Raw genomic sequence first — 26,021 nt, forward strand, 5'->3', positions numbered from 1 at the left:
GTTCTCTCGTTCTGGGATGACGTCCTCCCATTCTCACTGCGCATGCGCGGCTCAGGGAGCGCGCAGCGTGGCGATCGGCGGTGCGCTGTGTTCTTCGGACACAGCAGATCACCGATCACGGAAAGAGCCGAAGACGTCGGCTCGGTCATGTGATCAGCTGTGTCCAATCACAGCTGATCACATGTAAACAGGGAAATGCCGGTTATCGGCATTTCTCTCCCCACGAGCTGTCACGCTGACAGAGGAGAGCCGGTAATCAGCATTCCTCGGAGGGGACATGTACACTGATCATCAGGGCACTGATGATCAATGTAGCCCCAGCAGTGCCACCTGTCAGTGTCCGCCAGTGCCCATCAGTGCCACATACTGCCTACCAGTGCACATCAATGCCACATATCAGTGCCCATCTGAGCTGCCTTTCAGTGTCACCCATCAGTGCCAGTCAGTGCCACCTATCAATGCCAATCAGTGCCAGTCAGTGCCACCTATCAGTGCCAGTCAGTGCTGCCTATCAGTGTGCATCAGTGCCGCCTGTCAGTGCCTGTCAGTGCCGCCTAACAGCGCCAGTCAGTGCCGCCTATCAGTGCTGCCTATCAGTGCTGCCTATCAGTGCTGCCTTTCAGCGCCCATCAGTGATGCCTGTCAATGCCCATCAGTGCCACCTACCAGTGCCTCCTCATCAGTGCCCATCAGTGCAACCTATCAGTGTCCATCAGTGCAGCCTATCAGTGCCCATCAGTGCAGCCTCATTAGTGCACATCAGTGCAGCCTCATTAGTGCACATCAGTGAAGGAGAAAAATCACTTATTTACAAAATTTTATAACAAAAACTAAGAAAAAACATTTTTTTTTCAACATTTTCAGTGGTTTTTGGTTTGTTTAAGAAAAAATAAAAAACCCCGAGGTGATTAAATACCACCAAAATAAAGCTCTATTTGTCACAAAAAAATGATAAAAATTTCATATGGGTACGGTGTTGTATGACTGCGCAATTGTCATTCAAAGTGCAACAGCGCTGAAAGCTGGAAATTGGCCTGGACAGGAAGGGGGTAGAAGTGCCCGGGGGGCAGGAAGGGGGTAGAAGTGCCCGGGGGGGGCAGGAAGGGGGTAGAAGTGCCCGGGGGGCAGGAAGGGGGTAGAAGTGCCCGGTAGGTGAGGGGTTAATAACACAACATTACCACCTTGAGGTTTCTTGAATTTCGATTCTACACTTGTATACATGGAGAGGCTGCAGCAGACACTTAAATTGCCACATAAAGTGCTGGGAGGATTACATGAAGGAAAAATGAAGGCTTTGTTACAGCAGAATACCCCCCCCCCCCCCCCAACCTTTATAGGTAAGAAAGCTGTCATTTTACAGGCGGTTGCCGTGGTCCTGCTCCTGTGTCCAGCTATGGCATGAAAAGTCAGTTGAGAGCTCCCATAGGCACACTGGTGACAGTTATCAGCACAGGTATGATTTGAATGTTACTGGCTGAACCTGCTCATTTGCATATCTTTGCAAAGGATTCTGGGAAATGGGTTTTGCCACCTCAGGATTGATGAAATCTGAATTATTTGTGTTTTTAGATGGTTTATAGAGCCAGAAATATTTGGAAGTGAACATACAAGCCAAAAGAAAGATTTTAATGTTAAATTCAAATTTGACTCTCCATAGCTTGATATTTTGGTAGTTCGGGGCGGTATAAAAAGACTCGAAGCTTACTGAGCAGATGGAGAGGTTGGGAAAGCTCAACGGACACCAAGTGAAGGATCTCTCTGGGGCTGAATCAGTGACACTGATGTGAAGATTCCTCTGAGGGGAAGTTCATTGATACTGATGGAGGATCTCTCTGAAAGAAGTTCAGTGATTGCTGACAGGAGTGATACATAAAGGATCGCTCAGGGGGAGTTCAGTGATACGGACAATGAGGATCTCTCTGGGGAAGTTCAATGATACTGACAAAGAGGATGTCACAGAGAAGTTCAGTGACACTGAGGGCGGGCAATACAAACTTCTCTGAGCCCCATCCCAGAACACTTGGAAGTTGAGCGTTGTTCCCTGCCTCTCTTTTTTAGGTGTTTTTGCATTGCAGACCCCTCCCCTGTTATCTCACATATAGGTTCTTATTATTATAGCCACCTATAACTGTGGAACTCCTTCCACAGTTCTTACACTACATAGACAGTAATATACCGAAACGTGCGGATTGTTCCCAATTGGTGCGTTGTTACTTTGTGGAACGTTTCGCCGAATGGTTCACGAAATATCGCGTTTTTTGTGGTGAAATTTTCCCATAGAAATGAATGGCGCAACTAGAGTGGGAGCTGACAAAAGCTAGAGTGTGGAAGGAAAAATCAGAACATGATTTGTAAACTGCCATCACTCTCTCATTTTCAAGCCCACCTACACATATCTTATATCAAAACGTTCAGCTGTCCCGGCTGTCACTAAAAATGTTCACGGCTAAGCCATACTCCTGATAGTTTTCATAATATGACCATTTGTTTGCAACTCACGCCGCCCATTGACTTTCATTGAAACTTCACTCGCAGCCACCTGAAATTTGAAGGGCCATTTCTAAACTACGACTGTGCCTTTATTTTTAATATTTCAGAGACATACTATACATCAACATGTAGGTCTGGGTCTTGTGAGTCTCACAATATAAAGCTCTTTGCTGTAGGATTTATACTTTTAAAACTACAACCGTTTGAAGATGGCAACCGCCAGTGAAGTGAGCAAGTTGGAGCAGTTTGTTTATAAAAGCCCCTCTCAGCTTGTTCTGACTGAGTGAGTTGCCATAGCAACCGAAGGGGAGTCACCAGGAAGCAGAGTGACCAAAGCTACAGTGTGAACTGCAAAATAAAAGTTCAAATGCATTTCTTCAAGCTTGCCATGTGCACTGTTTACATTTCATCAATCACTTGGTTAGTGTTGGAGGCAAGAACACTTCACACAATTTCCCCAGAAATTGTAGATTTTCTAGTTTTTTATATTTTACTAAAAAACGAGTAATAAAGTGTGATTTTGTGCCTTAAAATGAATGTTAGTATATTTGTTACTGAAATGTTGTGCTTGATTAACTGTTGCACTAATGTTGCATGATATAAAAAATTGGAATTACCACCATTTTATTCTCCAGGGTGTATGCTTTAAGAAAATATATGTTTGGGGGGTTTTAAGTCATCTTTTTCTAGCAATGAAAGAACACCTAATATACAAATCCAATCACAGACTCATAAACTATGTGTTCATACTCTTCCATCACATAGCGCTGATTACCAGCACAAGCCAAGCTAACTGCATTATGGGAGATCTTTTTTCCCTTTGTTCAGCGGTTTTATTATGGCATGCTGAAAGTGCACAGGTATCTGGCAGGTATTGGCATTCAGATATCAATAAAGAAGAAGCATTCTCACATGGCAGAAAAATATATTTGAAATACTACAATTTTGGCCATATTCAATATATTTCAAAATATATTTAAATAAATAAATAATAATAAAAAATATATATACAGTTGCAAGAAAAAGTATGTGACCCCCTTGGGATTATGTGGAGTTTGCATGAATTGGGCATAAAATGTGCTCTGAACATCATCTAAGTCACAACAATAGAAGAACACAGTCTGCTGAACATAATACTACACAAACATTAGATGTTGCCATGGTTTAATTGCACATAACATGTAAACATTCACAGTGCAGGGAGGAAAAAGTATGTGAGGCCCTAGCTTAATGACTTCTCCCAGAGCTAATTGGAGCCAGGAGTGAGCCAACCTTGACTCCAATCAGTGTGATGATATTGGATGTGTTGCTGACAGCTGTCCTGTCCTTAAAAAACACACACCTGTTTTCGGTTTACTGGTTTCAAGAAGCACTGTCTGATGTGAACCATGCCTCGCAGAAAAGAGCTCTCAGAAGACCTACCATCAAGAATTGTTGACTTGCATGAAGCTGGAAAGGGTTACAAAAGTATCTCCAAAAGCCTTGATGTTCATGTGTCCACGGTAAGACAGACTGTCTACAAATGGAGAAAGTTTAGCACTGTTGCTACTCTCCCTAGGCGTGGTCGTCCTGTAAAAATGACTGCAGGAGCACAGCGCAGAATGCTGCATGAGGTAAAGAAGAATCCCAGAGTGTCAGCTAAAGACCTACAGAAATCTCTGGCACATGCTAACATTTTTGTTGACACATCTACAATAAAGAAAACATTAAACAAGAATGGAGTACATGGGAGGACACCACGGAGGAAGCCATTGCTGTCCAAAAAGAATATTGCAGCACGTTTGAAGTTTGCAAAAGAGCACCTGGATGTTCCACAGCACTACTGGCAAAATATACTGTGGACAGATGAAACCAAGATTGAGTTGTTTGGGAAGAACACACAACACTATGTGTGGAGAAAAAAAGGCACTGCACACCAACATCAAAACCTCATCCCCACTGTAAAACATGGCGGAGGGAGCATCATGGTTTGGGGCTGCTTTGCTGCCTCAGGGCCTGGACGGATTGTGGTCATTGATGGGAAAATGAAATCCAGAGTTTATCAAGACATTTTGCAGGAAAACGTACAACCATCTGTCCGCCAACTGAAGCTCCGCAGAGGAGGGGTGATGCAACAGGACAATGACCCAAAGCATACAAGTAATTCAACAAAACAATGGCTGCAACAGCACAGAATACGCCTTCTGGAGTGGCCCAGTCAGAGTCCTGACCTCAACCTGATTGAAATGCTGTGGCATGACCTTAAGAGAGCGATTCACACCAGACATCCCAAGAATATTGCTACACTGAAACAGTTTTGTGAAGAGGAGTGCTCCAAAATTACTCCAGATCGTTGTGCAGGTCTGATCTGCAACTACAGGAAACGTTTGGTTGAGGTTATTGCTGCCAAAGGAGGGTCAACCAGATATTAGGTCCAAAGGTTCACATACTTTTTCCTCCCTGCACTGTGAATGTTTACATGTTATGTGCAATTAAACCATGGCAACATCTAATGTTTGTGTAGTATTATGTTCAGCAGACTGTGTTCTTCTATTGTTGTGACTTCGATGACGTTCAGAGCACATTTTATGCCCAATTCATGCAAACTCCACATAATCCCAAGGGGTTCACATACTTTTTATTGCAACTGTATACATAGAAATATAATAAATATGACCAAAATTGTAGTATTTCAAATATATGGAAATATATTTGGGAAGAATATTTTTAAAATACATCTCAAATATACTGTATCTTTAAAAATACAAATCTACATTTTTGGAATGTGTTTACAAATATATGTAAAAATATATCTTAAAATTACTTTTTTATATGTTGACAAATTCTGAAGAATATATTTTAAATAAATATATTTTTAAAAATATATTTTTCAGATATTTTGTAATAACACATTCAACATGCAGTATATGTTTCAAATATATTTTTCTTCCATGTGGGATTGTTTTACAGAAAGTGGTGCCATTTCTTTGTACTGCTAATGATATCACACACAAGTCTTCGGATCCGTCCTGTATGGAAGTACGCTGATAAGACAAATCTCACCTTTCTGCTTGGCGGCGGTGCCCTGCGCTCTTACCGCACACACCTGGATGCCATGTCTCACACTTCTCAACAGGCGCAATGAACTTCCGGTTAGGGACATTATGGTAACTGGAAAAAATAAAAAGTGCAATAAACAAAACAGCAACCGTCATGTGTATCTGGTTATACAGATCATAGTGGCTGCGGGGGAAAAAAAGTGTTACAGGATACCATTGTAGCTCTTCATCTCCCCATCTCAATTTGATTTCAATGAGTCAGACCCTGTCTGGTAGACTTTCAGTGAGAGAAGAAGCTTAGCAAACTTGTCTCAATCCAGAGTAGACACGTGCATTTTGTTACGAATCAAAATTCGGATGAAATTTGTCCGAATGTGTCCAATGACACAGCAGATCACCGAGTAAATGCAGTTGCTTGTTGTCGGCAGTACTTTCCTCACACTGTCACAGCGTGAGGAAATTAGTGCCGATCACCAGCAGCTGACACACAGCAGATCGGCACTGATCATCAGTACCCTGCAGTGCCACCCAACAGTGCCACTAACTTGTGCCCAGCAGTGCCACCCACCAGTGTCCCCCAGCAGTTGCACCCATCAGTGCCGTCGGTCAGTGCCAGGGGCGGACTGACCATTCGAGCACACGGGCACTGCCTGAGGGTCTAAGGTCAGTTGGGGGCCCCATGAAATGCCCCTGGTACCTTTTTTATAGGCTTTTTTGAGTATGGGCAAGGACACGGGGGCCCATGAGTTGTCAGTCCGCCCCTGGTCAGTGCCATCAGTCAGTGCCACCTATCAGTGCCCATTATTGCTGCATATCAGTCCAGCATCATCAGTGCCTCCTCATCAATGCCAGCAGAGCCATACAAAGCAGTGTGCTTACAGTGGAAAGCACACACACAGCACACAGTAAAACAGCACACAGTTAACCCTTTGATCGCCCCACATGTTAACCCCTTCCCAGTGTCATTACTGGGAAGTGACACCAAATCAGATCCCCCCAGTGCCAGAATGCTCGCCACAGTCCCGCAATAAGCCGCTGATAGCCGCCATTACTAGCAAAAAAAAGAAATTCCCAGTATATATACCGCCATTTGTAAACGCTATAATTTTCACGTAAACCAATTAATTTACACATACTGGGAATTTTGTTTTTTAGCAAAGCCATGTAGCAGAATACATTTTGCCCTAAATTTATGACGAAATTAATTTTTTTTTATTTTTTTACTGGACACGTTTAATAGCAAAAAGTAAAAAATATAGGTTTTTGTTTTCTCAAAATTGTCGGTCTTTTTTTGTTTATAGCACAAAATATAAAAAATGCAGAGGCGATCAAATACCACCAAAAGAAAGCTCTATTTGTGGGGAAAAAGGACATAAATTTAATTTAGGTGCAGCATTGCATGACCGCGCAATTGTCAAAGTAACGCAGCACCATATCGCAAAAAAAAATGGCCTGGTCAGAAAAGGGGGCAAATCTTCAGGAGGGCAAGGGGTTAAAGTTTTAAACTTTTTCTACTGATATTATGCGCTTGAAGTAATCACGTGACATAAATTGGAACTACCACTATTTTCCGATCCATGGTCTCTGCTTTCAGAAAATAAATAGAATAAATGTTTGGGGTGTTAACTAATCTTTAGGTCTTAAAATTCTTTTTAATCGTGTGCAAAGATAAAAAAAAAGAAATCGCAAAAACAGCTCTGGCAGTGGAAGGGGTAATGTATAATATCAGAAACCTAAAAAAAAAAAAATATATCTGTGCTGACCAGCAGCATTTAGTGCTGGAGAACCCTTGTAATATTTCATACGTTGTCCCAACGGTGACATTCTATTTCAGTTGTTATTGTGTCATTATCTGTATACGACGTTTAACTACGAGCTATGTTCTGCGTGAAGAAAGTTCCAGGGAGAAAACAAAGAGCTGGGGTCACTTTAAAGGGAGTAACCTGAGATTCTGCCAATCAGGTGGCTTGTAGCCAGCCCCACCCCCGGTCCAGCCAATGAGTTCAGAGCGGTATTAAAAGTCACAAAAGAAGGAACAGCTGGAGGATGACAGGTGACTGGTAGAGAGGTGTCTGTGTACCGTGACCGCTTTATGTCACATGTTCTACACACCACGCTCTGTATATGTATCATATCAAGTACAGTCCATCGGGTTCATGTCTTCTATTACACTACAACCCCCACCATGAGAAGGGCTACAAGCATCAACCCTGCATTTATTTTTTTAGACGTGATCAGTAATTTTTATCATAATTTTTTTAATTTATTTTAAGGGCTCATGTACACGGGGCGTTTGGAAAACTCTTCTGAACGATGGAAACTGCAGCGTTTGAAACGCCGGAAAAATCAACTCCTGAACGCAAGTTTGCTGCGTTCAAAAAAACGACTGTGTGTACACGGACACATAGGAAAACATGATTGATGAAAAAAGGCTCTGGACAGCATCTGGACATGAAACAGTTAAAAAACGCTTCTAAATGCAAATGCTTATAAACGTGGCTAAGCGCATTTACAAGCATTTGAAACGCCGGAAAAAATTACTCCTGAACGCAAGTTTGGTGTGTTCAATTAAACGACTGTAAACTCAACTGCCTGTAAACGACGATGTGTACATGGACTGAAAAAAAATTCTGAACAGCTCCTGAACGTCAGTTTATCAGCCACAGTGTACATGAGCCCTTATTCTGTTGTGCAAGGATCTGAATCTTTCTTTAACCGCCTCCCGCCCGCCATATAGTACAATGACGGGCGCAAGGTGGTTCCTCTCTTTCTGATAGGATGTCATATGACGTCCTACCATTCTCACTGCGCATGTGCGGCTCAGGGAGCGCGCAGCGAGGCGATCGCTGGTGCGCTGTGTCCCTCGGACACAGCAGATCACAGAAAGAGCCGAAGATGTCGGCTCAGTCATGTGATCAGCTGTGTCCAATCACAGCTGATCACATGTAAACACGGAAATGCTGGTTATCGGCATTTCTCTCCTCTCGAGCTGTCACGCTGACAGCTCGAGAGGAGAGGAGAGCCAGTAATCGGCTTTCCGTGGAGGGGACATGTACACTGATCATCAGGGCACTGATGATCAGTGTGCCCCGATGATCAGTGTGGCCCCAGAAGTGTCACCTGTCAGTGCTCATCAGTGCCACGTGCCAGTGCCCATCAGTGCCACATATCAGTGCCTACCAGTGCACATCAATGCCACATATCAGTGCCCATCTGAGCTGCCTGTCAATGTCACCTATCAGTGCCAGTCAGTGCCGCCTATCAGTGCGCACCAGTGCCAGTCAGTGCCGCCTATGAGTGCCAGTCAGTGCCGCCTAACAGTGCCAGTCAGTGCCGCCTATCAGTGCCGCCTATCAGTGCCATATATCAGTGTCATGTATCACTGTCATGTATCAGTGCTGCCTTTCAGTGCCCATCAGTGATGCCTGTCAATGCCCATCGGTGCAACCTACCAGTGCCTCCTCATCAGTGCCACCTATCAGTGCCCATCACTGCAGCCTCATTAGCGCACATCAGTGAAGGAGGAAAATAACTTATTTACAAAATTGTATAACAAAAACTAAGAAAAAACGTTTTTTTTTTTCAAAATTTTCAGTGGTTTTTGGTTTGTTTAAAAAAAAAAAAATCCCAGAGGTGATTAAATACCACCAAAAGAAAGCTCTATCTGTCTCAAAAAAATGATAAACATTTCATATGGGTACAGTGTTGCATGACCGCGCAATTGTCATTCAAAGTGTGACAGTGCTGAAAGCTGGAAATTGGCCCGGGTAGGAAGGGGGTATAAGTGCCCTGTAGGCTAGTGGTTAAAGGAGAACTCCACCCTTACAATCAAAAATAATATTTTTAAAAATCCTAAAGCTGTTCCCGGCATAAAGGAACAACTATGCCCAATGATCTCATGCAGTCCATCATTGTCTTGACTTTAGGATACGTTCTCCCTGCCTGGTTCCTCTTCATATCCGGAGCATGCGCACGCACGCCCCAGGGAGCTTTGCCAGGTCTGTGGGTCCTGGCAGGTCCCAGCGGTGTGTCTGTGCATACACCAGACTAGACATGCCGCTGGCCCTGCACACTTTCTGCACATGCGTGAGATCTCACAAGCTGCCTTCTGAGATGAGTGATGTAGAAATGCCAGTTTGCAGGACCGCGCAAATGCGTAAAAACGCCACAATGGATCCTAGTGTGACCCACAGCGTTTCTGCACATGCTCGGGGGGGGGGGGGGGGGCAGGTACAGCATTTTCACCTAGGACCTGAACTGTAAAGGATCAGTTCACCTTGTAACAAAAAATAGGAATCTCTTAGATTGTAAGCTCCCAGGATCAGGGCCCTCCTAACCCTCTTGTATTGAATTGTATTGTTGCTGTATTGTCTCCCGTTATATTGTAAAGCGCTGAGCAAACTGTTGGCGCTATATAAATCCTGTATAATAATAATAATAATAATAATAATAATAAACAAAAAGTAAAAAAAATGTGCATTTCGTATTTTTTGTTTCTGAAGCCTGTAAAGCATTGCACCAGTGATCCGCAGATGGCTGGTGCCATGCAGGACTCCTGCAGACCTGTCAGTGTATCTATGTGCTTGTACATGAAGTACGGGTCAGCAGATACTTACTGAGAGGAAGACTCAATGAACGTCTACAGCGCTGTGGCAGTTCACTGAGAACTACAAGCTGACAGCCGCAACGGCTTCAGGAATTGGCAGTTTTCTGATTCACAGAACACTGTGAATGAGTGACACATCCAGGTGGGCGGAGCCTCGCATGGCCACGTTTTATTTTCATTTGTGACAGCTAGCGGGGTGGGGAGAAGATCCCCTGCTAGTTGTCACAATGAGGATGGGGGTGGGGGGAGGTCCGTTCATAACATCCTGGATATGGATGCAACATGTAACTTATCCTTAAGGCTCCATTCATATTCGGGCGTTTCAAATCGTGGGCTGAATTGCCGCGATTCTGCCTGAGATTTGAAAATGTGGTGACAATGTGAAAAGGCGTGATCACGTTTGGAGGTGCCATTCATTTCAATGGCACCTGACAACGTGGGGAGTTTTGGTGGCGGTTCTGGAGCATTTTCCTGCATGTCAAACGCGTTGTGATTGCGCAAACATTCCAGAACCAATTTTGGCCACTGCGCGTCCCACGATTTTGTCTGAATGATTGCGGCGCGATCAAAATGAATGGCACCTCCAAACACGATCACGCATTTTAACATTGTCACACCGGGTTTTCAAATTGAGGCGATTCCGCCCGCAATGGAGTCATAAGAGGAAAAAAAAACATTTTTGCAATTGTGTTATTGGGGGGGGAGGGGAAGGGGGCATTAAAATAGGGAGAAGGCCCACTTTCATTTAAGGCCTCATTTACACTGTTGCTGAAGCCCATAGTCCATGAATGGTCCATGCATTTATGCGGCTAGAGCAGTGGTCTCTGAACCACGGCCCAGGCCAGATGTGGCCCTTTGCTTCTGTCCGGCCCTTGGGGCACTATTCCATCCACTGACACCAACACTTGGGCATGCGTCCTCCTATCGACACCAACAATTGGGTATATGTCCTTCCAATGACACCACTGAAGGGCACAATTCCTCCTAATGACACCGACAATTGGGCACAATTCCTACTAATGACACCTACAATTGGGCATGTGTCTTCTTACTGACACCAACAATCGGGTATATGTCCTTCCAATGACACCAATGAAGGGCACAATTCCTCCTAATGACACTGACAAAGGGGCACAATTCCTACTAATGACACCTACAATTGGGCATGTGTCTTCTTACTGACACCAACAATCGGGTATATGTCCTTCCAATGACACCAATGAAGGGCACAATTCCTCCTAAGGACACCGACAATGGGGCACAATTCCTACTAATGACACCTACAATTGGGCATGTGTCTTCTTACTGACATCAACAATTGGATATATGTCCTTCCAATGACACCAATGAAAGGGCACAATTCCTCCTAATGACACAGACAATGGGGCACAATTCCTACTAATGACACTAGAGATGAGCGAATCGAAGTATCCGAAGTGGAATTCGAGTCGAATATCGGAAAAATTTCGATTCGTGCCGAATCCGAAAAATAGCCTAATTCGGACGCGCGAATCGAAATTTTTCAGAAAATGGCGGCTGACATGTGCGGCGACGGAGCGGGGATGTCTGGGAAGGCGCGCAGACAAGGCGCGCTGCCCCATAATGCATTCCTCAACGACATGTGATCGCATCAGCCAATCAGCAGCCAGCCAGCCAGCACTGTGTAATGGTCGAGGTATATATAGCGGCCATTTTGGAAATCTTCATTTGCCTGCAGTCATTGAACAGAGGCAGACCGCTCTGTACTAGGGACAGGGACAGAGTTAGGGCCACAGAAACGAGAATTGGGGGCAGAGAAAAGTTACTTAGGGACAGAGAACCATTACTCAGGGACACAGACTTGTTAATGAGGGCCACAGAATCGTTATTTAGGGACAAAGAAACGCTAGTTAGGGCCACAGAATTCATACTCAGGGACAGACAGAATTGTTACTCAGTGCCAGAGAATTGTTACTTAGGGCCACAGAAACGTTATTAGGGCCACAGAATTTTTACTCAGGGACAGACAGAATTGTTGCTGAGTGCCAGAGAATTGTTACTCAGGGACAGACAGAATTGTTACTGAGTGCCAGAGAATTGTTACTCAGGGCCACAGAATTCATACTCAGGGACAGACAGAATTGTTACTCAGGGACAGACAGAATTGTTACTGAGTGCCAGAGAATTGTTACTCAGGGACAGACAGAATTGTTACTGAGTGCCAGAGAATTGTTACTCAGGGCCACAGAATTCATACTCAGGGACAGACAGAATTGTTACTCAGGGACAGACAGAATTGTTACTGAGTGCCAGAGAATTGTTACTCAGGGACAGACAGAATTGTTACTGAGTGCCAGAGAATTGTTACTCGCACAGACACCAAATTGTTACTCGCACAGACACAGAATTGTTACTCGCACAGACACAGAATTGTTACTCGCACAGACACAGAATTGTTACTCAGGGCCACAGAATTCATACTCAGGGACAGACAGAATTGTTACTCAGGGACAGACAGAATTGTTACTGAGTGCCAGAGAATTGTTACTCAGGGACAGACAGAATTGTTACTGAGTGCCAGAGAATTGTTACTCAGGGACAGACAGAATTGTTACTGAGTGCCAGAGAATTGTTACTCGCACAGACACCAAATTGTTACTCGCACAGACACAGAATTGTTACTCGCACAGACACAGAATTGTTACTCGCACAGACACAGAATTGTTACTCGCACAGACACAGAATTGTTACTCAGGGCCACAGAATTCAAACTCAGGGACAGACAGAATTGTTACTCAGGGACAGACAGAATTGTTACTGAGTGCCAGAGAATTGTTACTCAGGGACAGACAGAATTGTTACTGAGTGCCAGAGAATTGTTACTCAGGGCCACAGAATTCATACTCAGGGACAGACAGAATTGTTACTCAGGGACAGACAGAATTGTTACTGAGTGCCAGAGAATTGTTACTCAGGGACAGACAGAATTGTTACTGAGTGCCAGAGAATTGTTACTCGCACAGACACCAAATTGTTACTCACACAGACACAGAATTGTTACTCGCACAGACACAGAATTGTTACTCGCACAGACACAGAATTGTTACTCAGGGCCACAGAATTCATACTCAGGGACAGACAGAATTGTTACTCAGGGACAGACAGAATTGTTACTGAGTGCCAGAGAATTGTTACTCAGGGACAGACAGAATTGTTACTGAGTGCCAGAGAATTGTTACTCAGGGCCACAGAATTCATACTCAGGGACAGACAGAATTGTTACTCAGGGACAGACAGAATTGTTACTGAGTGCCAGAGAATTGTTACTCAGGGACAGACAGAATTGTTACTGAGTGCCAGAGAATTGTTACTCAGGGACAGACAGAATTGTTACTGAGTGCCAGAGAATTGTTACTCGCACAGACACAAAATTGTTACTCGCACAGACACAGAATTGTTACTCGCACAGACACAGAATTGTTACTGAAGGCCACAGAACTGTTACTTAGGGCCACAGAATTGTTACTCGCACAGACACAGAATTGTTACTCAGGGCCACAGAATTCATGCTCAGGGACAGACAGAATTGTTACTCAGGGACAAACAGAATTGTTACTGAGTGCCAGAGAATTGTTACTCAGGGACAGACAGAATTGTTACTGAGTGCCAGAGAATTGTTACTCAGGGACAGACAGAATTGTTACTGAGTGCCAGAGAATTGTTACTCGCACAGACACAAAATTGTTACTCGCACAGACACAGAATTGTTACTCGCACAGACACAGAATTGTTACTCGCACAGACACAGAATTGTTACTCGCACAGACACAGAATTGTTACTCAGGGCCACAGAATTCATACTCAGGGACAGACAGAATTGTTACTCAGGGACAGACAGAATTGTTACTGAGTGCCAGAGAATTGTTACTCAGGGACAGACAGAATTGTTACTGAGTGCCAGAGAATTGTTACTCAGGGACAGACAGAATTGTTACTGAGTGCCAGAGAATTGTTACTCGCACAGACACAAAATTGTTACTCGCACAGACACAGAATTGTTACTCGCACAGACACAGAATTGTTACTCGCACAGACACAGAATTGTTACTCAGGGCCACAGAATTCATACTCAGGGACAGACAGAATTGTTACTCAGGGACAGACAGAATTGTTACTGAGTGCCAGAGAATTGTTACTCAGGGACAGACAGAATTGTTACTGAGTGCCAGAGAATTGTTACTCAGGGACAGACAGAATTGTTACTGAGTGCCAGAGAATTGTTACTCGCACAGACACAAAATTGTTACTCGCACAGACACAGAATTGTTACTCGCACAGACACAGAATTGTTACTGAAGGCCACAGAACTGTTACTTAGGGCCACAGAATTGTTACTCGCACAGACACAGAATTGTTACTCGCACAGACACAGAACTGTTACTGAGGGCCACAGAACTGTTACTTAGGGCCACAGAATTGTTACTCGCACAGACACAGAATTGTTACTCAGGGACACAGAATTGTTACTCAGGGACACCTAATCGTTGAATTAAAGAGTATGTCAGACAACATGCAGAGGAGTGGCAGAGGAGGCAATGTTTTAGGAGCGAGCAGACGTGGCAGCAGAGGAAGGGGTCGAGGCAGCAGTATTCGCAGCCAGAGGCCAGTGCTCCCGGTGTCATCCAGCGGTCGTGTCTCCACCGACAACCCTGCCGTCATTGATTGGTTGGCTCGGTCGTCTTCCTCTTCCCAGGTCACCTCTGACACCTACAGCCAACGGTCGGTGGGTACGTCAGACACAACCGTTAGTTGGCATGGCCCGGGAGCAAGCCCACTGAAATCACGTGTCCTCTACCTGCCCCTGTCCTTTGCTGTTCCCTCACCAAGCGAAGTATCGCATGCTGTGGGCTCAGCCCCACTGTACAGTGAGGAAGAGCTAACAGAGGGCGGTCAGGAATGGGGGGAGACATCGGCCTTTTCAGCAGCCAAGCGAACAAGTACTGGCGAGGAGAGTGGCTCGGTAGCCGGTCTAGAGACAGGTCTGTCTCCTGACCCAGACGCAGCCGAGGGGGCTAGTAGTGAGGCGGAGACCGTACTTGATGATGAGGAGGTTGATCGCACTTGGCTGCCTCGTCGTCATCAGGCAATTTCTTCCGCATCATCAGGAGAAGAGGGTGCCAGCTTGGCAGCGAGCGAAACAGTCGGTGGGTTGCCCAGGAGGCAGCAGGGTCGCATCAGTGTCAGTGGAGCCAAACGTCCACGGAGTAGAGCACCAGCTCCACTGCAGCCTACCACCACGGGCAGTAGTGGTGCCGGTGCGCACGGAGGAAGTAGCAGTCAGCCAGTGAAGAGTAGCGGGGGCAAAGTTTCCTGCTCGGTGGTGTGGCAATTTTTCGTCAAGCCGCCCGAGGAAGTAAACGTAGCCGTATGTCGACTATGTGGCCAGAAATGCAAGCGTGGCCAGGGGGCCCATGTTGGGACTACAGCGTTGCGTCAGCATATGCAGCGTCACCATTCGGTGGCCTGGGAAAACCGTGATAAAGATACGGCGGTTCTGCCTGCCCCAGCCCCCGCTCCATCACCCGCTCCGTTACTTGCTCCGTCACCCGACGTCGTCAATCACCCTCTATCAGCCAGTCAAGGCTCCAACACCTCTGCTGAGGGGAGTTGTCGCTCATTGGCATCTTCCGCTCGTTCAGATGCTCCTTCTCCTGCTACTCCTCTTCTCGGATTCCGTCAACAGTCTTTCTTGGAATCCGTATCCAAGAGACAACAGTTTGCGAGCACGCACCCGACGGTGCAAAAGCTGAACGTCCTCCTGTCCAAGTTGCTGGTGCTGCAGTCCCTCCCTTTCCAACTGGTGGACTCAGCACCTTTCCGAGAAATGATGGCTTGTGCCGCGCCGCGGTGGAGAGTGCCAAGCCGTCATTTCTTTGCCCAAAAGGCAGTGCCAGCCCTGCATTCACATGTAGAAGAGATGGTGGGCCAGTCTTTGAGCATGTCGGTCTCTGCCAAAGTGCACGGCAGCGCCGACGTGTGGAGCTGTAACTACGGTCAGGGACAGTACATGTCATTTACGGCCCACTGGGTGAACGTGGTGCCGGCACAGCCGCACCAGCAACTTGGACAGGTCACAACGCTTTTGCCTCCACGTTTGCACGTCCTTGGTCCAGCAAGCATGTCCGCCTCTACCACCTCTTTTTCCGCCGTGTCCTCAGCCGCCACCCCCGTGCCAAGTCCCATTACCCGACCGGCATATCACATGTGCAGGGCGCAACGGTGTCACGCTGTGCTGCACCTGGTATGCCTTGGCGAACGTAGTCACACAGGGGAGGAACTTCTGAGTGTAATGAACAGAGAAATCGACAGATGGCTGTCTCCGCGCAAACTGAAAATCGGAACCATGTTGACTGACAACGGAAAGAACATGGTGTCTGCTCTGCGTCAAGGAAGGTTGTGCCATGCGCCATGCATGGCTCACGTGTTCAATCTGGTTGTCAAGCGGTTCCTAAAATCCACCATCCCACTGCAAGACATCCTTAAAATGTCACGTAAACTGTGCATGCATTTCAGCCATTCCTACACCGCAAAGAACACCCTCATTGAGCTGCAGCGGCAGAACGGAATTCCACAGCATCGCCTGATCTGCGACGTTGCAACAAGGTGGAATTCAACCCTACACATGTTAGACCGCCTTTACGAGCAGCGAAAGGCCATCACCGATTTCCTGATGTTACAAGCGGATAAAGGTACTCCCCTGTGTAACTTAGATGTCAGCCATTGGCAGCTCATGCGTGACACCTGCCGCTTGCTCAGGCCCTTTGAGGAGGCCACGCTATTCGTGAGTCGGCAGGACTATGGGATGAACGACGTCATTCCTCTGTTGCACGTCCTGGAACAAATGCTGTTAACAATGGCTGGTCAGGGTGCGGTAGACGTGGCGCACAGATCTCAACGCCACATGACCCCTGTGGGGGCAGGACAGGAAGAAGAGGAGGAGGTAGAGGAGGACATTTGTGCTCAGGAATTATTGAGTGAAATGGGTGGTTTTTCCACTCAGCGGACAGGAGTGGAGGAGCAGGAGCATCTGGGAGAGGAGGAGGAGGAGGAGACAGAGGACCCAGACGCACCGTGGCAGTATGCTGTGGAGATGGAGGCAGGGAGTCCCTCGCATTCCTTGGCACAAATGGCCCATAGCATGCTCGGTTGCTTGCGTAGCGACAGCCGAATAATAACCATCAGACAGAGGGATGACTTTTGGCTGTCCACCTTGTTGGACCCTCGCTACCGGTCCAAAATGGTGGCCTTTTTCACACCTGCTGAGAGGGAGGCCAAAATTACGTACTATAAAAACCACCTATGTAGTCAGTTGGTCTCTGCCTTTGTGCGCCAACGTCCATCCTCAGACACTGTGGGCCCTGTGCGCTCGCGTTCCGCTGGCATGGCAGCAGGGGAGGGGTGGGGTGGTAGGAGCAGTGGCAGCTCCACCAGCAGCGGCTGCCTCAGTCTGCAGTCGATGATGAGTAGCTTTCTTCACCAGCGCAGTGAGGAAACTACTAACCAACCGCAGCAGCAGCAGCAGCATCAGGTGGACCTGGAGCAGGAGCTCAAACAACAGGCTTGGGCCTACTTGGACAGCACCCTGCCAACCGAGGTAGACAATCCCCTTGACTACTGGGCAACGAAACTTGACCTTTGGCCCCAACTAGCTGAATTTGCCCTTGAAAGGCTGTCATGCCCGGCTAGTAGCGTGGCATCGGAGCGCGTGTTTAGTGCGGCAGGAGGTATTGTAACTCCGCGGAGGACACGACTGTCCACCCAAAGTGTGGAGAGACTCACGTTTGTGAAAATGAATCAGGCGTGGATTAGTCTGGATTTCAAACCACCAGTTCCTGACACAACTGACTAAATCCGCCATGAATCATGCCTCAAACATGTGCCACTTTCAGGTCTCCTCACACTGCTGGTGTGTTGAATTTTTTGACATAGGGTGCTGGCAGATTACGGGCCTCCTATAGCTGCTGCCAGGCCCCTAATCTGCCATAGGCCCCTATATACCACCTCCTCCTGCTGCTGCCAGGTCCAGAGTCTCTCATGGGTCCCTGTACGGCCTCCCATTGCTGCTGTCTCCATCGCCACACTCTGCTGCCATGTGCCACTTTAAGGTCTCTTCACACTTTAGTTGTGTTGAATTTTTTGACATAGGGTGCTGGCAGATTACGGGCCTCACATAGCTGCTGCCAGGCCCCTAATCTGCCATGGGCCCCTATATACCGCCTCCTCATGCTGCTGCCAAGTCTAGAGTCTCTCATGGGTCCCTGTACGGCCTCCCATTGCTGCTGTCTCCATCGCCACACTCTGCTGCCATGTGCCACTTTCAGGTCTCTTCACACTGCTGGTGTGTTTAATTTTTTGACATAGGGTGCAGGCAGATTACGGGCCTCACATAGCTGCTGCCAGGCCCCTAATCTGCCATGGGCCCCTATATACCGCCTCCTCATGCTGCTGCCAAGTCTAGAGTCTCTCATGGGTCCCTGTACGGCCTCCCATTGCTGCTGTCTCCATCGCCACACTCTGCTGCCATGTGCCACTTTCAGGTCTCTTCACACTGCTGGTGTGTTTAATTTTTTTAAAATAGGGTGCTGCAAGATAACGGGCCTCACATAGCTGCTGCCAGGCCCCTAATCTGCCATGGGCCCCTATATACCGCCTCCTCATGCTGCTGCCAAGTCTAGAGTCTCTCATGGGTCCCTGTACGGCCTCCCATTGCTGCTGTCTCCATCGCCACACTCTGCTGCCATGTGCCACTTTCAGGTCTCTTCACACTGCTGGTGTGTTTAATTTTTTTAAAATAGGGTGCTGCAAGATAACGGGCCTCACATAGCTGCTGCCAGGCCCCTAATCTGCCATGGGCCCCTATATACCGCCTCCTCATGCTGCTGCCAAGTCTAGAGTCTCTCATGGGTCCCTGTACGGCCTCCCATTGCTGCTGTCTCCATCGCCACACTCTGCTGCCATGTGCCACTTTCAGGTCTCTTCACACTGCTGGTGTGTTTAATTTTTTGACATAGGGTGCAGGCAGATTACGGGCCTCACATAGCTGCTGCCAGGCCCCTAATCTGCCATGGGCCCCTATATACCGCCTCCTCATGCTGCTGCCAAGTCTAGAGTCTCTCATGGGTCCCTGTACGGCCTCCCATTGCTGCTGTCTCCATCGCCACACTCTGCTGCCATGTGCCACTTTCAGGTCTCTTCACACTGCTGGTGTGTTTAATTTTTTGACATAGGGTGCAGGCAGATTACGGGCCTCACATAGCTGCTGCCAGGCCCCTAATCTGCCATGGGCCCCTATATACCGCCTCCTCATGCTGCTGCCAAGTCTAGAGTCTCTCATGGGTCCCTGTACGGCCTCCCATTGCTGCTGTCTCCATCGCCACACTCTGCTGCCATGTGCCACTTTCAGGTCTCTTCACACTGCTGTTGTGTTTAATTTTTTGACATAGGGTGCTGGCAGATTACGGGCCTCACATAGCTGCTGCCAGGCCCCTAATCAGCCATGGGCCCCTATACCGCCTCCTCCTGCTGCTGCCAGGTCCAGAGTCTCTCATGCCATGTGCCACTTTCAGGTCTCCTCACACTGCTGGTGTGTTGAATTTTTTGACATAGGGTGCTGGCAGATTACGGGCCTCCCATAGCTGCTGCCAGGCCCCTAATCTGCCATAGGCCCCTATATACCGCCTCCTCATGCTGCTGCTAGGTCCAGAGTCTCTCATGGGTCCCTGTACGGCCTCCCATTGCTGCTGTCTCCATCGCCACACTCTGCCATGTGCCACTTTCAGGTCTCCTCACACTGCTGGTGTGTTGAATTTTTTGACATAGGGTGCTGCAAGATAACGGGCCTCCTATAGCTGCTGCCAGGCCTCTTATCTGCCATGGGCCCCTATATACCGCCTCCTCATGCTGCTGCTAGGTCCAGAGTCTCTCATGGGTCCCTGTACGGCCTCCCATTGCTGCTGTCTCCATCGCCACACTCTGCCATGTGCCACTTTCAGGTCTCCTCACACTGCTGGTGTGTTGAATTTTTTGACATAGGGTGCTGGCAGATTACGGGCCTCCCATTGCTGCTGCCAGGCACGTAATCTGCCATGGGCCCCCGTACCGACTCCTCATGCTGTGACGTTGCAACAAGGTGTAATTCAACCCTACATATGTTAGACCGCCTTTACGAACAGCTAAAGGCCATCACAGATTTCCTGATGTTAAAAGCGGATAAAGGTACTCCCTGTGTAACTTAGATGTCAGCCATTGTCATCTCATGCGTGACACCTGCGCTTGCTCAGGCCCTTTGAGGAGGCCACGCTATTCGTGAGTCGGCAGGACTATGGGATGAATGAGGTCAAATCGGCCATGGGCCCCCGTACCGCCTGGTCACGCTGCTGCTGAGCCCACAGTGTGACCTGGGTCCCTGTACGGCCTCCCATTGCTTCCACTCTGCCATGTGCCACTTTGAAATCTCCTCACACTCCTGCGGTTGTCCATTTTGTCATAGGTTGCTGGCAGATTAGCGGCCTCCCATAGGTGCCACCAGGCCCCATATCGGCCATGGGCCCCCGTACCTCCTGGTCACGCTGCTGCTGGTCCCACAGTGTGACCTGGGTCTCTGTACCGCCTCCCATTGCTCCCACTCTGCCATGTGCCACTTTCAGGTCTCCTCACACTCCTGCTGGTTTCCATTTTGTCATAGGTTGCTGGCAGATTACAGGCCTTCTATTGATGCCGCCAGGCCCCATATCGGCCATGGGCCCCCGTACCTCCTGGTCACGCTGCTGCTGAGCCCACAGTGTGACCTGGGTCCCTGTACGGCCTCCCATTGCTTACACTCTGCCATGTGCCACTTTGAGGTCTCCTTACACTCCTGCGGTTTTCCATTTTGTCATAGGTTGCTGGCAGATTAGCGGCCTCCCATAGGTGCCGCCAGGCCCCATATCGGCCATGGGCCCCCGTACCGCCTGGTCACGCTGCTGCTGGGCCCACAGTGTGACCTGGGTCCCTGTACGGCCTCCCATTGCTTCCACTCTGCCATGTGCCACTTTGAAATCTCTTCACACTCCTGCGGTTGTCCATTTTGTCATAGGTTGCTGGCAGATTAGCGGCCTCCCATAGGTGCCGCCAGGCCCCATATCGGCCATGGGCCCCCGTACCTCCTGGTCACGCTGCTGCTGAGCCCACAGTGTGACCTGGGTCCCTGTACGTCCTCCCATTGCTTCCACTCTGCCATGTGCCACTTTGAAATCTCCTCACACTCCTGCGGTTGTCCATTTTGTCATAGGTTGCTGGCAGATTACAGGCCTTCCATAGGTGCCACCAAGCCCCATATCGGCCATGGGCCCCCGTACCTCCTGGTCACGCTGCTGCTGGGCCCACAGTGTGACTTGGGTCCCTGTACGGCCTCCCATTGCTTCCACTCTGCCATGTGCCACTTTGAAATCTCCTCACACTCCTGCGGTTGTCCATTTTGTCATAGGTTGCTGGCAGATTACAGGCCTTCCATAGGTGCCACCAAGCCCCATATCGGCCATGGGCCCCCGTACCTCCTGATCACGCTGCTGCTGGGCCCACAGTGTGACCTGGGTCCCTGTACGGCCTCCCATTGCTTCCACTTTGCCATGTGCCACTTTGAAATCTCCTCACACTCCTGCGGTTGTCCATTTTGTCATAGGTTGCTGGCAGATTAGCGGCCTCCCATAGGTGCCACCAGGCCCCATATCGGCCATGGGCCCCCGTACCTCCTGGTCACGCTGCTGCTGGTCCCACAGTGTGACCTGGGTCTCTGTACCGCCTCCCATTGCTCCCACTCTGCCATGTGCCACTTTCAGGTCTCCTCACACTCCTGCTGGTTTCCATTTTGTCATAGGTTGCTGGCAGATTACAGGCCTTCTATTGATGCCGCCAGGCCCCATATCGGCCATGGGCCCCCGTACCTCCTGGTCACGCTGCTGCTGAGCCCACAGTGTGACCTGGGTCCCTGTACGGCCTCCCATTGCTTACACTCTGCCATGTGCCACTTTGAGGTCTCCTTACACTCCTGCGGTTTTCCATTTTGTCATAGGTTGCTGGCAGATTAGCGGCCTCCCATAGGTGCCGCCAGGCCCCATATCGGCCATGGGCCCCCGTACCGCCTGGTCACGCTGCTGCTGGGCCCACAGTGTGACCTGGGTCCCTGTACGGCCTCCCATTGCTTCCACTCTGCCATGTGCCACTTTGAAATCTCTTCACACTCCTGCGGTTGTCCATTTTGTCATAGGTTGCTGGCAGATTAGCGGCCTCCCATAGGTGCCGCCAGGCCCCATATCGGCCATGGGCCCCCGTACCTCCTGGTCACGCTGCTGCTGAGCCCACAGTGTGACCTGGGTCCCTGTACGTCCTCCCATTGCTTCCACTCTGCCATGTGCCACTTTGAAATCTCCTCACACTCCTGCGGTTGTCCATTTTGTCATAGGTTGCTGGCAGATTACAGGCCTTCCATAGGTGCCACCAAGCCCCATATCGGCCATGGGCCCCCGTACCGCCTGGTCACGCTGCTGCTGGGCCCACAGTGTGACCTGGGTCCCTGTACCGCCTCCCATTGCTCCCACTCTGCCATGTGCCACTTTCAGGTCTCCTCACGCTCCTGCTGGTTTCCATTTTGTCATAGGTTGCTGTATGGCCTCCCATTGCTGCTGGTTCCACCGCCACACTGTGGCTCCAAACACTGGTTTTGGCCCCATGACTGGCCAAAGGAGTGAAGTGTGCAGTGATTCTAAGATCGACGGCACTCATCTGCATGTCATACTGACTGACAGTATTATTTCTCTTCCCCAGCAGACTCCAAGGGCATTTAAATTAAAGGTACAGTGTTCTGCACTAATATTAAGTCTCTCTGAAGCCTAGAAACACCCTTTTTTAAGTTAAATTCACAGCGAATTTATTCGACTCGAATCGAATATTGTCCACGAATTCGCCGAATCAGTCGAATCGAATTTTTCATTTCTTCGCTCATCTCTAAATGACACCTACAATTGGGCATGTGTCTTCTTACTGACATCAACAATTGGATATATGTCCTTCCAATGACACCAATGAAGGGCACAATTCCTCCTAATGACACTGACAATGGGGCACAATTCCTACTAATGACACCTACAATTGGGCATGTGTCTTCTTACTGACACCTACAATTAGGTATATGTCCTTCCAATGAGACCAATGAGGGGGCACAATTTCTCCAAATGACACCAACAATTGAGCATATGCCCTCCCACTGACACCAATGAAGGGGCATAATTCCTCCTAATGACACCAATGATGAAGCACTATTCCTACCACTGACACCAATGATGACACATTGTTTACTTCTACTAACACCAGGACATTTTCTACTCCCATTGGCCTCAGTCTGGCCCCCACAAAGTCTGAAGGACAATATACTGGCCCTTCGTTTGGAAAGTTTGAAGACCCCTGGGCTGGAAACACAAAGCATGCAGGCAGCCCATGTAAGTCTACGGCGACTCAGCCACTTGCCACAATTGGACAGATGATCACCCACACACCTGTCAAATTAGGATGAGCAGCTCTATGGATTTCGGTCTTTCTTGGTGGGCTCCATTAAAAGTCGGTTGTCAGTTTTGGATGGAGTTTCCCTACAAAGACGATGGGGTTAACGAGTTTTTTTTCTGTGCAGAACAATTTCCAAAATTCACATTCCTTTCCACTACCTTTAATGTCTGAGCTCAGAAGGCCAGCCTTTAGTGTACCTAATTCATACTGTGACTTCAGAGACTGAGCGGGTACAAAGGTCCCATCACTGCCAGACCCACAGAGGAGAAGAATCGTTTGTAGACAGTCCGGATCGTTTATTAGGAACTTAACCAGCTCTTTATCTATTGCACATTCCATATGAATAGAACTTCTGCCTGGCAGTACTAGGGTCGTTGGTTTGAATCCCAACCACAGCACCACCTGCCTGGAGTTTGCATGTTCTCCCTGTGCCTGCGTGGGTTTCCTGCGGGTACTCTGGTTTCCTCCCACACTCCAAAGACATGCTGGTAGGTTAATTGGCTCCTGTCTAAATTGTCCCTAATATGTGTATGTATGAATGTGAGTTAGGGACCTTAGATTGTTCACCCCTTGAGGGTTAGGGACTGATGTGAATGTACAATATATACCGTATTTGCCGGCGTATAAGACGACTTTTTGACCCTTGAAAATCTTCTCAAAATTCGGGGGTCGTCTTATACGCCGGTACACATGTTAGGGGGGCTGCGGCATTAAGTACAGGGGTTTGCAGGGGCTGATGTCTCTTACCTGGATCCACTCCCACGACGATCCGGTCCAGGAAGCGCGGCGTCTCCTTCAGTTCGGCCACTGGATGTTCGTGCGGCTGCTCGGCTCCGCCTCCTCACCGGTGATTGGCCGCCAGAACTGTAGCTCAGGAAAGGCACACAGGCGGCCAATCACCGGCGAGGGGGCGGAGCCGAGCGGCCCCGCGAAAATTGAGTGCCGGAGCAGCAGGTAAGTGTGCTGTGTAGAGGTGCTGCTGCAACCACATATGCTGGCTGCAGCAGCACCATACGAGAACAGGGTCAGCAAGTGTCAGTGGGAGGAATAGTGCCCCATCATTGGTGTCACTGATACCAATGATGGGGCACTATTCCTCCCACTGATACCAACAATGGGGCACTATTCCTCCCACTGACACCAACGATGGGGCACTATTCCTCCCCCCCACTGACACCAACGATGGGGCACTATTCCACCCCCCACTGACACCAATGATGGGGCACTATTCCACCCCCCACTGACACCAATGATGGGGCACTATTCCACCCCTCACTGACACCAATGATGGGACACCATTCCTCCCACTGTCATCAATGATGGGGCACTATTCCTCCCACTGACGCCAATGATGGGGCACTATTCCTGCCACTGATACCAATGATGGGGCACCATTCCTGCCACTGATACCAATGATGGGGCACCTATTCCCCCCACTGATACCAATGATGGGGCACTATTCCTCCCACTGATACCAATGATGGGGCACTATTCCTGCCACTGATACCAATGATGGGGCACTATTCCTGCCACTGATACCAATGATGGGGCACTATTCCTCCCACTGACACCAATGATGGAACACTATGCCTCCCACTGACACCAATGATGGGGCACTATTCCTGCCACTAATACCAATGATGGGGCACTATTCCTCCCACTGACATCAATGATGGGGCACTATTCCTCCCACTGATACCAATGATGGGGCACTATTCCTTCCACTGATACCATTGATGGGGCACTATTCCTCCCCCCTGACACCAATGATGGGGCACTATTCCTCCCACTGATACCAATGATGGGGCACTATTCCTCCCACTGGTGTGCATTGGAAGAGGGGTAGTCTTATACGGCGAGTATAGCCCAAACACTACATTTTAGCAGGAAAAGTAGGGGGGGTCGTCTTATACGCCCAGTCGTCTTATACGCCGGCAAATACGGTATATAAGGCGCTGTGTAAATTGATGGCGCTATATACCAGAACCAAATTTAAAAATAAATAAGTGCAAAACATCTATATATTATTAATAAAGTTAGTTGTAAGGGCTGAAGTTTTTTACCTTAAGCCCTAAAACTTACCAGAACCCGATCTCTATCCAGTGATCTACACGAAAGCCTCAGCTCTCCTGGGTCTCTCCCTCCCTATTGGCTAAGACAGCAGCTGGAGCCATTGGCTCCCACTACTGTCAATCAAAGCCAGTGAGCCAATGTGGAGAGAGACCAGGGTAGGGCTGATCCACGCTGCATGTGTGAATGAACACACAGAGCAGCAGCTCGGGAGCGAGCTTGCTTGGGTGCCCCCTTAGCAA

General features: G+C 48.5%; 1 protein-coding gene across 2 annotated transcripts in view; it reads right to left on the bottom strand.

The window, feature by feature from the left end:
- GCDH (glutaryl-CoA dehydrogenase) overlaps nt 1-26,021 on the bottom strand; it is a 71,024-nt gene that overhangs the window by 41,146 nt on the left and 3,857 nt on the right. For both annotated transcript variants that reach the window (XM_089661874.1, XM_089661873.1), the window contains exon 2: nt 5,533-5,640. In XM_089661874.1, coding sequence (XP_089518000.1) covers nt 5,533-5,632 — 100 coding nt within the window. In that variant the 5' untranslated portion in view covers nt 5,633-5,640. The remainder of the gene's footprint in view (nt 1-5,532; nt 5,641-26,021) is intronic.

This window comes from Staurois parvus, unplaced genomic scaffold (assembly GCF_062004578.1).
Source record: "Staurois parvus isolate SC_StPar_1 unplaced genomic scaffold, SC_StPar_1.0 ptg001400l, whole genome shotgun sequence".
Classification (NCBI taxonomy): Eukaryota; Metazoa; Chordata; class Amphibia; order Anura; family Ranidae; genus Staurois; species Staurois parvus.